The sequence below is a fragment of the Phasianus colchicus genome, chromosome 17, assembly GCF_987193195.1.
Source record: "Phasianus colchicus chromosome 17, bPhaCol1.hap1.1, whole genome shotgun sequence".
Classification (NCBI taxonomy): Eukaryota; Metazoa; Chordata; class Aves; order Galliformes; family Phasianidae; genus Phasianus; species Phasianus colchicus.
The window spans coordinates 1,040,537-1,055,405 of record NC_143452.1 but is presented as its reverse complement, the minus strand read 5'-3'; the positions used below and the strand labels follow the sequence as shown (position 1 = coordinate 1,055,405).

The 14,869-nt window shown below is 42.8% G+C and overlaps 1 protein-coding gene across 5 annotated transcripts in view; it reads left to right on the top strand.

The window, feature by feature from the left end:
- The window catches only part of RALGAPB (Ral GTPase activating protein non-catalytic subunit beta), a 64,518-nt gene that overhangs the window by 45,661 nt on the left and 3,988 nt on the right, over window positions 1-14,869 (top strand). For all 5 annotated transcript variants that reach the window (XM_031605632.2, XM_031605630.2, XM_031605631.2 and 2 more), the window contains 9 exons: window positions 841-993; window positions 1,590-1,799; window positions 2,766-2,924; window positions 5,551-5,716; window positions 7,950-8,072; window positions 8,854-8,990; window positions 10,050-10,158; window positions 12,356-12,434; window positions 12,992-13,140. In XM_031605632.2, the coding sequence (XP_031461492.1) occupies window positions 841-993; window positions 1,590-1,799; window positions 2,766-2,924; window positions 5,551-5,716; window positions 7,950-8,072; window positions 8,854-8,990; window positions 10,050-10,158; window positions 12,356-12,434; window positions 12,992-13,140 (1,285 nt within the window). The remainder of the gene's footprint in view (window positions 1-840; window positions 994-1,589; window positions 1,800-2,765; window positions 2,925-5,550; window positions 5,717-7,949; window positions 8,073-8,853; window positions 8,991-10,049; window positions 10,159-12,355; window positions 12,435-12,991; window positions 13,141-14,869) is intronic.

Here is a 14,869-nt window from a genome sequence, read left to right as displayed (position 1 = left end):
TGTCACTGTTGCTGAAGCATTTTGTGTCAGTCCAAGGGTGTTGCCTCCCACACCAAAGGAAAAGTCACACTTTGGTTGGGGACCTAACCAGTATTAAAGGAACCATTCCAACTTAAAAGCATTACATAACTTCAAGATCTGCCATTTTTAAGTGTACTTGGTAGTAAATACACTCATAAAGCAGTGTTCAAGGTGTAATTAAAGGTCTGTCTTGCTTGGAGGTTAAACACGTGCAAACCTGCAACCAGACCTTCTGTTGCTTTCATCAGTAACGTCAGTTTTTGAAGTGCACAGTATAGCATAATACAGTAGCATTAGCAGAACTGCATGAGGATAGGTAATGCAAGGCTGTTGCTACCCTGGTGGGACATCTTGCTGCTGGCCCACAGCGTTGATGCTGTTCACTTCAGGACTTCTCAGCTTCACTTGTTGAGCTCATCACAGTCAGTAAGGCATAGCTGTTAGCTTTCCTTAAACGTGGTTGAGATAGATTTTAACCTAAAAATAAGATGTCGCCACACGAGGTTGCTGTTTTTAACAGGATTTGCAACTGCTTAGACTTAGGTGGTAAGCAAGCGTAATAAGCATGATGATTACAACCACCAAAAGGAACAGAATGTTGTCTTTCTGTTTTATTTTTATTTTTTAATCTATTTGTTAGTACAAGTCCATTCAAGTTTGAGGTGTGTCTGAATGCTTTTTAATGATACCTCTCATGTAAGGATTAGTAAACCTGTGATGGGAGGGAATATTTCCCATCTACTATCAGCAGTTATTTTCTACTGATGCAATGCCCTGAATGAAGCTATCTCCCTGCCCACCTTTTTTTCTTTTTGTCAGACTTTTGTACCAGAACCTCGACCAGCTCCTAAAAATGATGTTGGATTGAAATACAGTGTGAAGCACCGGCCTTTTCCTGAAGAAGTGGACAAGATCCCATTTGTGAAAGCAGACTTAAGCATTCCTGATTTACATGAAATTGTGAATGAGGAGGTAAGGGAAGTTTTGTCTTCGACTTCATGTTGCTCATTTTTCTGCCTGTTCATGAATCACATGTTGACTTCTTATTCTTCTGCTTGATTAATTCACATTACTTAGTGGAATCATAAACTTTGTACAAATGAATCTGTGCACTACCCCAGGAAGATGGCAGTGCCTTGGATGTGTTCTTGGGGAGCACAACTCAGCAGTTTATTCTGGATTCCAATAGCCTGTACATCAGTACTGCTAGGAAGCAGTGACTTGTGATTTGTTGCATCTTCAAGGGAGATGGAAGGGGTACTTATTAGATCTCTTATGGTGCATATGTAAAAGTAGAAGTATTCTAAAGCTTTGCAGTACTTTAGGTTTTATTCATTTAGGAGGAAGATGCTGTATCTGATGCTGGGTGCATAAATGTGCAACAGCTCTCCCAGGCAAACAGGGTTTTGAGATATTCACTTTTAACCTTGCAAGGTCTCATTGACGGTGCTTTAGTAAACATCCTGGTGGAGTTGCAGCTGCTGCATGTGACTTACAGCTTTGCTAAATGATGGGGCTGTTGTAAGTGCTTTGAGTTTGGTATTTCATGTCTGTACAATGTATTTCAGCTTGAAGAGCGACATGAGAAGCTGAGAAATGGTATGGCCCAGCAGATTGTTTTTGAGACTTCCATAGATCAGAAGAGTGAGGAGGAGTGGCGTAAGAAGAGCTTTCCTGATCCAATCACAGAGTGTAAGCCCCCACCACCGGCACAGGAGTTCCAGACTGCACGCCTGTTCCTCTCCCACTTCGGGTTTCTGTCGCTAGAGGCATTGAAGGTGACCTCATAGTTCCTTGTGTTATACTAATGGCATGAGTACCACTATGGCTTGGCTTAACAGAAGAGGAAAACTTAAGTTTCATTAGTGGAAGATTTTTTTGTGCATTGCCAGCTGCTTTTGTGCTGTCATCTGCTTGAGTTAGGTGGCGAATTTCCATCTTTCAGGATTGAGAACAGGGTTGTGAAAGGCCAAGTCTGAAGCTGAACATGCTCTGAATAGGTGGCTATTAGTGTACTTTTGCAGTAGGTGCATTAACTCTCACGTTCACCTGTTTATATTTGGTGTTACTTTTCCAAATTGAGCAAGGAATGCTTTGTAAGCATTTCTAAATTATGACTGCCATGCAAGTTTCTGTTCCAGAAATTGTATTGAAGTACTCCAAAATGTTTATATATGGCTAAAGCACATTTAGATTGTAGTGTCATCCCTTTTGAAGATAAGATGCCAACAATGTATGGGAAAAAACCCACATCCTTAAATTGAAATTCTGCCTTTTAAGTGAGAATTTTGCCTTTCATTTGTTGCATTTTCTTCCAGAAAACTATCAACGTTAGGAGGCAAAGTAGCTATTGCAAAAATAAACATAAAGATGCTTAATATTGTGTATATTGCTGGTATATAGGTTACAGTAATAAAAACAAAACGAGATGCAATGCAGCTGTAGATAGTAATGTGGCATTTTGAAAGTCTCTGCTGCTTTTGTTGTGGAATGGAGCATGTTTTGAGCAAATTATTGCTTGTGTTTCCTTGAAAAGTGTTAGTTTTCTTCTCTAGTGAGGATAAGTTAAATGCAACAAACTGTCAGACTTCTGCTTGTTGCTGATCATTTGTAACACTATTATATTGGATCAGATTTTTTTTGCATGGTTTTGATTCATTTTTAACGGACCAGTGTGAAAACCACAGAGATCTTTTCAAACAGGAACATTTTTTTAAGCTGTTGAGCTCTGATCTGTCCAACAGGAGCCTGCTAACAGTCGTCTACCTCCTCACCTGATTGCACTTGACTCTACTCTGCCTGGATTTTTTGATGACCTCGGGTACTTGGATTTACTGCCTTGTCGTCCTTTTGATACTGTTTTCATTTTCTACATGAAGGCGGGCCAGAAGACAAGCCAGGAGGTAAGAGAATGCATGGAGGAGAGCACTGGAACCAGTGGTTATTGGCTTTGGTTATTTGTTTACGACAGGAGGTGCAGCAAAACATTGCATATTTTTCATTTGAAAGGTGATTTATTATCTGCATTTAGGATTTTTGTAAGTATATGAATGAAAGGATGTATTTGGAATTCAAAGATTCAAATCAGAAATGCATTTCAGTTTGTAGGGAAAGCTGCAGTTTGTTCTTGGTATGTGCAATATCCAGGTAATTTAATTTGATTTTGATGCTAAACATATGTTAAAGAAATCAGAAACTCATTGCAAGGAAGTATTACTGCTCTGTAAGTCTTTACATTATACTAGTTGTGCTGAAATGTGATTAGGTTAATTAGGTTAATTTGCAAATCTAAGCCATGATTTCTTCAGACTGCGATCTGGAAATTCACCGTGAGTTTCTAAGAAGGTTTATGGGCTCAGTGGAGATATTTCTATAATACTTTTCATTTCTATTTGTAATTGTTGTACTAAAGAGTAGAAGCATGGCTTCAAAACTGATAAGCGTGTCATTCCCTCATGTGACTGTTAGCATACAAGTGTCAGAGCACAGCAGCACTTTCCATGTCTGAGAGGAACACACCATCAATTCTTGAGGCCAACATCATGCTGTTTGTGAGTTTTCAAGTCAAAGTTTAGAGTAGCAAGTAAGTGGTCCCCAAAGTCAGTGAGGTATATGGGGCATGATGCCTTCCAGCCATCCAGAAATGTTCTGCTCTTGCTGGACTAGCAGAATACTTTTTTCCTCTGATGCATGTATGCAGTTACAGATTTAGGTGAGACTTTTGTGCAGAAGTTAGTCCTGCAGAATTTGCAGACCTTTGGAAACCCAGTTAGTAGTCTGTACTCAGGAGGATTTGCCATGTCAATTATAAAAAAATCTTTTGTATTTGAGAGATTCTGGGCATTAGACAGACAGTGTAAAGATGGCATTTCTGCTTCAAGATCCCAGGACATCTTGCTGTGATTCCTAAGCCTTCTCAGTTGTGCGAAGTCAGAGGCAGTGAAGCTGGTAAGGTGCTTTTCTCTACAGCCCCGAACTGAGAGAGAAACTGCTGCTGTTTCTGTGGTTGAAAAGAAAGAGAACAGAAATAAGTCAATAGTAATTTTCAATATTAGCAATCAAGAGAGGAGATCAAAGCTGAGCCATGGCACTGGTTTGGGTAGGGATGGCTGTGTGGTGCTACGTAGCCATCCTTGTGCATGTGCTCATGCAGCTCTTATCAGGACCTAATTCTGCTCTGCAAGGTGATTCCCATTCCTGTCACAAGGAGTAGTGGCAGCTCTACATCTGCTGCTGCACAGCCTAGAGCAGTGCCATCCAATGCAGGTGTTCCTAAGCGAGCCCCAATCTCTGCTGTGGTGATGCACACTGATGGCTTAAGAAGGGTGTCGTGGAATTTGTTTATACAGGGTAATGAAACTGCCCACACCATTTTTATAGTATGATACTTAATAACATGAAATGTCCTTTGAACGTACTCTCTCGCCCTTATTTAAGTTCTTTTTCTGAAGGCACTCAGTTTCAAAACTATACATTTATGTAAACCTTGAGCTTGCATATTTTCTGCAGCTGTTGTTGCTCTCTTCTCTGAATTCATTCTGAAATGTGGCTCTGACTTTGCTGAGGTATTGGTAATATTGCAGTGCAGTGTCAAGTCACTGCTGAATACTGAGCAGGGTGCTGGAGCTGGGTGCCAAGGCACAGAGCCTTCCTTGCTGGGAAGGGCCTGTCCCCAGCTGTGCAGTTTCTGCTCCAGTGGAGTCTGTGTCCCAGGGAGAGCCCCAGCACTGCCCCCGTACAAACAAACTCCAGAGGTCTTCTGGCCACAGAACAAACTCCCCATGGCTCAGAAGGAAAGGACAATGCACTGCATGATGTTGTCTCTTCCCCGTATCCCAGTGGTTCAGTAGGCCTAATAACAAATCATCCATGTCCCCCTGCGCGCCGCTCGGTGCAGCTCTCCAGCCTCTCTCAGTCACACTGGGATTAGGATGTATTTGGATGAGGAAACAACCTGGATCTTTGTGCAAAGTGAGATTAAGGTTCAAAATGAGCAGTTCAGTGTGGATTTGATTGAAGTGCACGCTCAATCCTGCTGGAAATTGTTTTGCAGAATCAGTTTCATTATTTAATGTGTGGTCAGGCTGGTGCCCTCAGTCACCACGTTGTGTGCAGGTAGTGATGGAATGCCTTTCTCCCAAAATTTCCCCTCAGTCTAATAGTGAAATGTGCCCAGAAAATCCTCTTGTTATGTCTGGCATTGATGCAGATTCTGCACTGGACAGGTCTGTGGTTTACCCCTGATGTGTGGATAAATCCTGAAAGTACCGTTTGTAGCGGTGTGATTTCAGGCTTCAGCAGAGATGGCAGAAATTAGGACGTTGCCATGCAGGATGGTTGATGCTGGGCAGCAGGGACCAGTGTCCATGCAGAAAGCCTGGGGTTCCTGACTTGCTGAAAATCTCTATTTGGGCAAAAACCATTTTGATGACAAAAACTTTTGGATAATAGAAACAAAGGCAGGATGAGGAGGGAAAGAGCAGTTTCCAGGAGCCCCCGTCCATACCATGCTTCTGCTGGTTGTTTCAGATCCTAAAGAACATGGAGTCTTCCAGAATTGTTCAGCCACACTTCCTGGAGTTCTTGCTGTCTCTTGGCTGGTCTGTTGATGTGGGGAAGCATCCTGGGTGGACTGGGCACGTCTCCACGAGCTGGTCCATCAACAGCTGCAGCGATGAAGAGGGACCTGAACAAGGTAAAGCATAATCAACTGTGTAACACTGAGTTTTGTCTCCTATTGGATAAAACTGGTTTAAATTTTTTGTGCCTGTGTGCCTTGCACTTGCATACTTCTTTCACATTTTAAAAATCATTTTCTAGAAAGGTACATGTAAATTGATTAAACTTCAAGACCAAGTGATTAAAGTAATGTGTCTGTGTTGTTGGGAGGAAGTCGTTTCAGCAAGGAACACCATTTCCCATACTTCTAGCAGACTTGGTGAGTCTTGTTATGTAATCCAAAACCAAGATTCAGACGAAATTGGGTATGGATTTTAATGTGTAAAGCAGATGTGCTTGAAATATTGTGTGGTTTTTTTTTTGTGCTCTGTAAGTAGATTAAAATGAGCTGTTGATGAGTAAGTTAGCTGTAATCATGCTTCGTAGTAAGTAATGAAAACAAGTGGCTGTTTGTAGGTCACTGAGTCTGGAGCCCACACACAGCTCTTCTGCTGTCCTGCTTCATTTACTCCACTTCTTTTCCACTACAGCAACTCTTCCTCTGGGCTTGACTTGTACTGTGACTGACTAAAGGCTTTTCTGAACATAACTACAAATGGTAGAAGGTTTGAGGTGTTGGGGAAGGCTTAAGAGAACAGATGTATGGCTTTCTCAGAACGAGTTAAGAGAGGTTACGGAATGGCCAGGGCTTGGTTTGTTATTTCTTTCAGGATGGAGCTGTTGTGCTTTATACTGGGGCAGAGCACTCTCCCTTCCTTTTCTGGTTGAAGTTGTCAGTATGGCTGCACAAAGATAGTGCCCTGCATTGGTGAGGTAACCCATTTTAGTGCGTGCTTCTTTAACTTGAAAAGTAACTTTTAACTTCAACCATTTGAGTTAGATCATAGATGACCAAAAGGATGAGTTTGTTTAATGAGTTGGTGGAAGAAGGGACAGGAAAAGCAATCAGGAATGGGAGTGAAGGAAGACTGCATCAAGTCTGACTCTGATGCTAGGAAAAATCTACAAGTGGAGCTGCACCTTTACTTCAGATCTGCTTCTTCAGATATTTAGTCATTGCTTGCTAGGGTTGGACAAACTTATCAGTACTTCTGCTTATTTTTTTCCACCCGCACACTTTGCTGTGGCTGATGCTATTTGTTTTGTTAAGTGTGTATTCTCTGTGTGGATGGCTTTAATTAAAACAAAAAACACACCAGAAAAAAAAAAAGCCAAACAAACAAACAAACAAAACATTTGGGAGAGTAAAACAGCTTCCAGTGGGATGTAATTAAAATAAATTCACAAGCATCTGTTTTGGTTTTGTTTTCACATCTTCCCCCTCTAATCCCCCCAGCCCCAAAGGGAAAGAAATTCTTAAGCAATTAAATTTGGGTTGAGTTGCTGCTCCCTGAGAGCAATGGGCTTGAGAGGTTCTTCTTCCTGATGGTGAGGCACGGCCCCGAGCTGCGGCGTGCCGCTGGCCATGGCTGCCTGTCAGTGTGCTGGATGTCACTGCTGCGCTGCTTTTGCTGAGGCAGCTGTTCCAGGGGCTCCTCTGTAAGTTGGCTCAGAGAAATAATTCGGCTTAAAGCCTTTGCTGTTCTTTCTGGAGGAGGTATGGAGAAAGGAAAAGGTGGTTTGGGTCATCTTGTATCATGGCTCCACTGAAAACTTATTTACTCTCTGTGCTGTGACAGCCTGATGTGTTGGCCAGCTGTGGTGTGGGAATAAGTGGGGGCTGAGAACTAGGAGCTTTCTTGCATTAGCTTCAGTTCAAGGGTGTGGGTTTTTTTTAAATTATATATAGAGAGAGGAATTTATAGAAATTGGCTTAAATTGTAGAATATTGTCAGGTTGAAGCTACAAATGTAAGCTGTCTTCTGAAATTTAATGACAAACTGAACAAAGCCTATGTTAAGGAAATGAGTAGAAACAGCTACTGGATGAATTCTTGTAGAAGATGCTTACTTAGTGACTACTTAGTGACTACCTTGGACTGTTCAGTCCAAGGAAAGTATGATATATGGTGAGTATAATTGAAATATATTCAGAATAAATCTTCTTTCCAACCCTTGGTACTATTTATTTTAAAATATAAAAAAAGTTTCTCTGAAAATTGTTGCTAACCATGAAGTTTAACTGTGAAATCTTCTCATTTTAAAATGTGACATATGTGATTTCTTCTCATTGCACCTTGTGGTTGAAGGTCTGTGCCTAGACAAATGAAACTTCCTTTTGATTTAACCTTCCTTTTGTGTTTGTTTCAGATGATGTAATAATTTCAGAAGATGTTGGAGCAAGTATCTTCAATGGGCAGAAGAAGGTGCTGTATTATGCTGATGCCCTGACAGAAATAGCTTTTGTTGTCCCATCACCCGTGGAGTCCCTAAGTAAGATCATTTTATGTATGCATTCTTAAAAACAATACACAATACAGAAGAACAACAGTTGTTGGATTTTTTTTAATAGAGAGCTTTGTCAGAAGCAGAAGCAGGATCCTTGTTTGAAAAGTACTGATTCAAATATCCTAATCCCTAGAAACCTTTAAGGTGTTACCTGTTCAGTGCTCCTTTGTTTTCCCAGTCTAAGCATCAAATACCTATCAGGTTTGCATGGTTGTACATGCTTGCATGGGTGCCTTAGGTTGGATGTATGGGTTTGCTCTGCAGTTCTGACATTGTTAAAATATACTAATCCCTGCTATTGAGTTCAGAGCAGATTTGCTGGTGGTTTTGTTCTTCTCTGTCCCTTCTTGTTGACGTGCTCCTGCAGCACAAGGAGGAGCGTGTGCCTAATGACCACATAGATGATTTTGTGGTATCTTTTACTCCAGTGAAATTCTGCACGATGGTTTCAAAGGGTTGTGAGGAAATTATAGCTGTAGGAAGAGGCTGTGTTATGTGGGAAACATAATCAGAATAATCAGACAGGGCGCTTCTGAATCCATAGGGAGTGCTTTAATTGCAGTCAGTTTCTGGGGTAACTTGCTTTTATCCACTGCTAAATTCTCTTCCTGATTTTGAGCTCTATTTTGACTTGACCCATCCATGTATGTTCAGTTTCAGAAACCTTAGAACCTTTCTGAGTTTCAAGACTGTACATATGATAACAAGTTAGGGGAATTTTTTGGGCAGAAGAAAAGACAAAACTCACTTTTCTGTTGGCTTATAGCTGATTCATTGGAAAGCAATGTCTCTGATCAAGAAAGTGACTCTAACATGGACCTGCTGCCGGGAATATTGAAACAGCCATCCTTGACACTTGAGCTCTTCCCCAATCATACAGACAATCTTAATCCCTCTCAGCGGGTAAGACAAAACTTGCACTGAAAAATGGCATTTATTTGTTTGGCGGGGTTTTTTTGTTGATGTTTTCTTCAGGATGCACAATGGTGCGTGTGGGTTTCGATAGCACACAGTTCAGTCTCCTGACATTTGGAGTCACTCGTTCCTAGATGTTAATCTTTCACAGCAGCTTCAGTCTGGCTAGTATGTACACCTACAGTAGGAGATTGCAAAGTTACATTAATTAACTATAAAACTGAAACTTGCTAACTAGGAACATCTTATGTACTAAAATTTTGAAGCGTATGCAGGAAAAAGTATATGCAGTATTCCTGAAGTAAACCAGGCCCCAGTCCATGGTTGGAAATTCTGGATGGACTGACATGACTGTTCATCCCCACTTGATTTAAAACAGCCTGTATCAGTTGTGGCTGAATTATCTAGAGTGAAGTTGCTTGAGTGTGGTAACAAAGCAGAAAGACTTGAACTTTGAACATAAAGGATTTACAACTGCTTATTTCTTGTTATAAATTTACTTCCAAATGTACTTTCTCAAAGATTCTAAATCAGTAAGTATGTTAAGAAAAACTTGAATGAGTTTTTAAGATGATTAAATGACTCATCTAAATAACAGCTGTTGCCTGGGTCCCTTTTTATTGGACTTGCAGAAAATTACTCTGTATAAGCACAGTAAAAATGGGAACAAATGAATTTGAGTATAGGGCAGGAACCTCAGTTTAGCTCACTGGATTAGGTGGGAAAATTAGCAAGGAAAAAGGCATTTCTTTGGGTAATGAGCAGATTTGCTCCAAAACATTGAGTTGATAATGAGAAAAATTGGCATAGTTTTCAATGTTTAAAGGAATAAGAGACTTTTCTCTTGTTTATGTTGAATGTAAGTGTTGTGGAACCCAAGTTACTGCTTTTAAGTGGGATAGTCCCACTGCAGCAGCCCCATGGTAATCATTTGCAGAGGTTGTACCTGTCTGAAATCTGAAGGACAAAGAAACAATTGATGAGATGCTTTAGATTAATCCCTGGGCTTCTGGTGTTTGCAAATCTTTTCTCTTGTGTTCAAAACAGCTCAGCCCCACTTCCAGATCCAAGAGGGTGCCTCAGGGCCGGACCATTCCACCGATGGGACCTGAAACCAAAGTGTACGTGGTCTGGGTTGAACGTTACGATGATATAGGTGTGTAGAATTTTCATTGTTCACTGATGTAGCAACAGAACAGAAATGAGAGGAAAAGTTCAGCTCCATTTCTCTAAAAAAAAAAAGCTAAATCCTTATTTATTTCCATAACTGACACTCAAGATTCTAAAACCGTTCTTTGATATTTGAGTGATGGTCCATGGGGGTGTGTAAGTGAATCACTGGCTGTAGATCTGGAGATTATTTTAGCTCTGGCAGTACATGCAAAACACCCTCATGGAGCTTCTCTGTAAGCTCAGTGTATAAGACCAGTGTGCTCTTGGCTGCTGTGTTCTCAGAATGGAGTTGTTGCTCTTCCTTTAGAAAAATGACTTTCTGACTCTTGTTTTGCTTCTGATTTGCTGGTTCTGTTCTGAAGGGATCATCAATTTCTTGATACCTTTGAAACTTTCTACTTTGATGTGTCTTGTGGAGGGCTCACTTAATCTGCTCACGTTGCCAGTTTGGATGGTGCTGGGCAGCCTGTTGCCTTTCTGCGTGCCATTGTTCAGGCAGTGTCCTACTCCTCGTGCTGAATTAATGCTCCTTGCCCTGGTGTTTCCCCCCTGAGGCTGGATAACTGGAGAGAGACCCAGCTTTGTCCATCCTGTTGTAGCCATAGCATGGTTAGTGCTAGCAGCTGTCCCCCAGGCTCGAGGAGTCCTTTGTTCATGAGAGCTTCTTGCATGCTAGTTCTAAGCTATGGGCCAGGCTTTAGTGTGATGTGAGAGCCTGTCTGTGCTGGCCTAGCCTAGCAGGGTCTGTAACACTGCCAACAACAGATCATCTGTTTGAAGTTGTTATTCTGCCTCTGATTTCTAATCCGGGTTCCTGGTTTAGCATTAATTAAATCCTTAGCACATCCCAGAGGATAGCAATCAAGAGAGTGCAAGAGATCAGAGGAAGCTTCCCATAACTACCTGTATGAAACGTTCCCTTTCCCACCCAGGACTCTGGCACAAAGGTCTTGGTGTCCAAAGGAACACATTGCAGAGCAGTGCCTGGGATCAGGATACGCACATGAAGTTCTGGAGCATCTCTTCCTTATCCTGACACTGGCCCAGAGGGTTTCTCCTTAGTACCAGGACTCCTTCAACCACTTCATTTCTTGAGCTGCTGGTGTCCCTGACCCCCTCCTGTGTGGGGGGCAGCTCAGGCTGGCTCACTGGAGGGGCAGTGACTGCTGCACACACACGTTTCTGCTCAGCTGCTCCTTTAGCAGCCATGGGAGTCCCCCAGAGCTATGGGCCTGAAGCCGAAGAAATGAGTCTGTGAGCCTCAGTGTGCTTGGCAGCTGGATGTCTTGCGGGGGAGCTCTTGAAGGTTGCTCCAAGCCCAGAGGCTTTGCCTCATGCTTCTTGTGCTCTTGGCTTTTGCCTTATGCCATCTTGGTATTTGAACAGTGGAAGAGGTGACTCTGCTGGCCCTCCCTTTGCTTCATCTCAAAATACTTCAGTGGCCATCCCCCGTTAGTCCCGTATGCTGCATGCACTCAGCACCCCAGTTGTGGTGTTACAAAGTGTTTTCAGGTTTATGCTCTTTCTGCTGCAAGAGTGCTTTGTGTTATCCTGCTGTCTGAATTATACTCGACTTTTTTTTCCCCCCCCCAAACTTGTCTGTAAGCTTCTGTCCCTAAATAAATGGATGGGAAGTGCCACGTTCCATTCCAGTTCTCATTTATTCCTTCTGCACCTGTTACTGAGGGCGAGGTGGCAGAGCAGTGGGTTGTGTTGCAGGCTTTGCTGTGTTTGCTGGAGCAGATTGGTATTCCCATGGCAGAACTGCAGATGTGAGCAGTGGTACCATTTGAAATTCCCAGCACTGTTCTTGAGGCTGATGACTTGCAGATGGGAGAAGAAGCTACTGAATAATAATTTGAGAGGTGTTTTGTGACTGTGACACGCTTCAGCTTCTTTCTGCTTCACTGCTGCTCTGGAGATTTTGACCTTTGGGACTCAGCTGAGGGTCTGGGTCGTGTTCCCTAATCTACTGAGCAGTGGGTGAAGGAGGTGTGCCTGCGTACCATGGGTAAGCTTAAGTAACAAAAACACCCTTTGTATCACCAGTTTTGCCAGCACATCCCTGGTATAAATGCTTGAGGGTTGTATTGGTTTAACTATGATAACTTTGCACAAAAACAAAAAAACAGACAAAAATCCTGGGGAAGCTAAACTTTATTCTTTATGTCCTCTTACAGAAAACTTTCCCCTCCCTGATCTGGTGTCTGAGACCAGCACTGGTGTAGAAACTGCGGCCAACAGCAGCGCTTCCCTAAGGTAAGACTGCTCTTATTTCCATTGTTTTTCTTGGTTCTTGTGGACAACAGTCTATGCTGCACTTCAGAAGCCATGACACGGTTTATTTGCATTCTTCAGCTTTCACTGGAAACTCCAAAAACTGTAGACAGTGTTAAAAAAATAGATGAGCTCCTTTAGTGGATTTGTTTTCTGTTGAGAAAAAAAAAAAAATGAAAGGGCTTTTCATATTGCTGTGGTTGAAACATAAATTAAGGGGTAGAAGATGTGTAGTCTTATTCTTGGGTTTGTGATCAGCCTCCTTTCTGGCTTGCTCCCTGGTGATGTGGTTAATGCTGCATATATGTCATGAAGCTCAAAGCCCCATCTGCAGGGCTTTCATATTCTGTGGTGACAGAAGTTTGTAGGAATAGTGTAGCTGATGGAGACATCCTAAGGTCCAGAGGATGCACATAGGAACCGTGCTGGTTTAGCCATGAGACATTTTAATGTCCTTTTAACACTGGATCTACAAAGAAAAACACTCACTTTAATTGAAGCACTGCTATAGAACTGATTTATATTTTTTTTCCCTTAAGATCTACCATTCCTGAGAAAGAAGTTCCTGTGATCTTCATCCATCCTTTAAACACCGGCTTATTCAGGATAAAACTGCAAGGAGCAACTGGGAAATTCAACATGGTTATCCCGTTGGTGGACGGGATGATAGTCAGTCGGAGAGCTCTTGGTAAGCTGACAGGGGTTAGGGACACCTGTGGTTTCTTTTTTTCCTTTTCACTTGGAGGCAGCTCATTGAGTGGTCTGATCCTTCCTGTTCGGCCCTCATGCATCATGGTCATCCTGCCAGCAATCCTTTTGCCTGTACTCCTTCATGAGAAGCAAACCATAACCAGCACTCTTTGTATATGTGTTTGTGCTTCCCATTTCTGTTCCTCTGTTATGCTGTTACAGTGAGATCTGGCTGATCCCAAGAACTTAGTGGGGATCAGAGTGAAGGAAAGCTCAGGTATCTGTCGTGTGTGGGTAATAATGTATCTGCAGAATGCACAGTCTGGGATTTGTCACTGGGTGTTGGACATGCCAGCAGGTCTGTATTTTGCTCTTCTCGCCACCAGAGTGGCAGAGGGGACAGCAGAGGGAGCAGGTGGTGAGCATTTAGCTGGAGGAGTTGTGGGATGGGGCTGCACTGTCTGTGGGAACCAGGTGAGGGCTTGGAGTAATACAGTGAAAGGAAGAAATGTAGTGTGGATGGAAAGAACAGAAATGTGACCCTGATACTTAGCACTGAAGGCCACGATGCTCATGTTCCTCATCTGCCAAAGGAACTGCTGAGTTCCTGCTGGCATGCTGCACTTGTTCCTTCTGTTTTAAAAACAGGCTTGCAATGAAAAGCCACAGAGATTGGTAGGCCCATGTTAGTGTGTGTGCTGTCCACCTTTTCATGTATTCCTGGGCGTATTAACGACTGATCTTGGCTGTCTGTGCTGTTAAAAACTCAACAGCTGGAAATCTCTCTCCAGTGAGAGCTATTCCTGTGACAGAATGAAATGAATACACTCTGAGTAGAGTACTTGGACATAACCATAAAACTGATGTAGGAATCTGCTGGGGATGACCTCCAGGTTCTGATTTTGCACATCACATGCAGTGATGGTGAAAGCGAAGCCAAACAGGGCCTTCAGATAAAGTTTGTGATCTCAGCTGATAACAGCAGCTTGCACTAATGAAGAACCAGCTGTGTTTCTTCTAGGGTGGTGCTGATTTTTCGGCTGCACTGGGGGTAAAACAATGACATTTGTCTGATCTCTGAGGTCAGCAAATGTAGCTTGTGTGCAGTCGGGAATCAAGTCCTCTAGATAAGGAAGGCAGTGTTTGCTGTTTTACTGACACCTCTGTATAGACAGAAAAGAGGTCAATGAACACTTTTTTCATGAGATGCATATGAATTTTATTTTGGAATACCAGTAGGTCTACTGCTCCTAGCCACAGTCTGTCCTCTTTCCTCCCCCTGCTTGGAGGGGCAGTTCTGCCATCCCTGCTGGCTCTGCAGTAGGTTTGCCATGCCCAGACGGCTCCTCAGCATCACCCACTGCCACCTCAGACCCAGTCCTTGTGTGCACAACCTCCAGCTGTCGTACTGCTCTTCTGCTGACAGGGTCTGTGTCACTTACTGACTCGGTCCTGAGGGTGCTGTTGTAGCTGCCTGGCACTGGCAGAGCTGGGGAGCCCTCTTTCTCCTCCCGCTGGATGGGCGTACTGCTGACTTCACCCCTTTCTTATTTGAGTTTCACATTAAATGGGCTTACCGGGCTGGGGACAGGAATTATCAGTTATCAGATGGCCTTTCTGAAAAGTTCTCCACTTGGAGCTGCTGAGCATCTTCCCCTGGGTTCCTGGGTGGGGTGGGACCCCATGTTTCCTTCAGCTGTAAAACCATCACAGGGGAAAGTTGAATT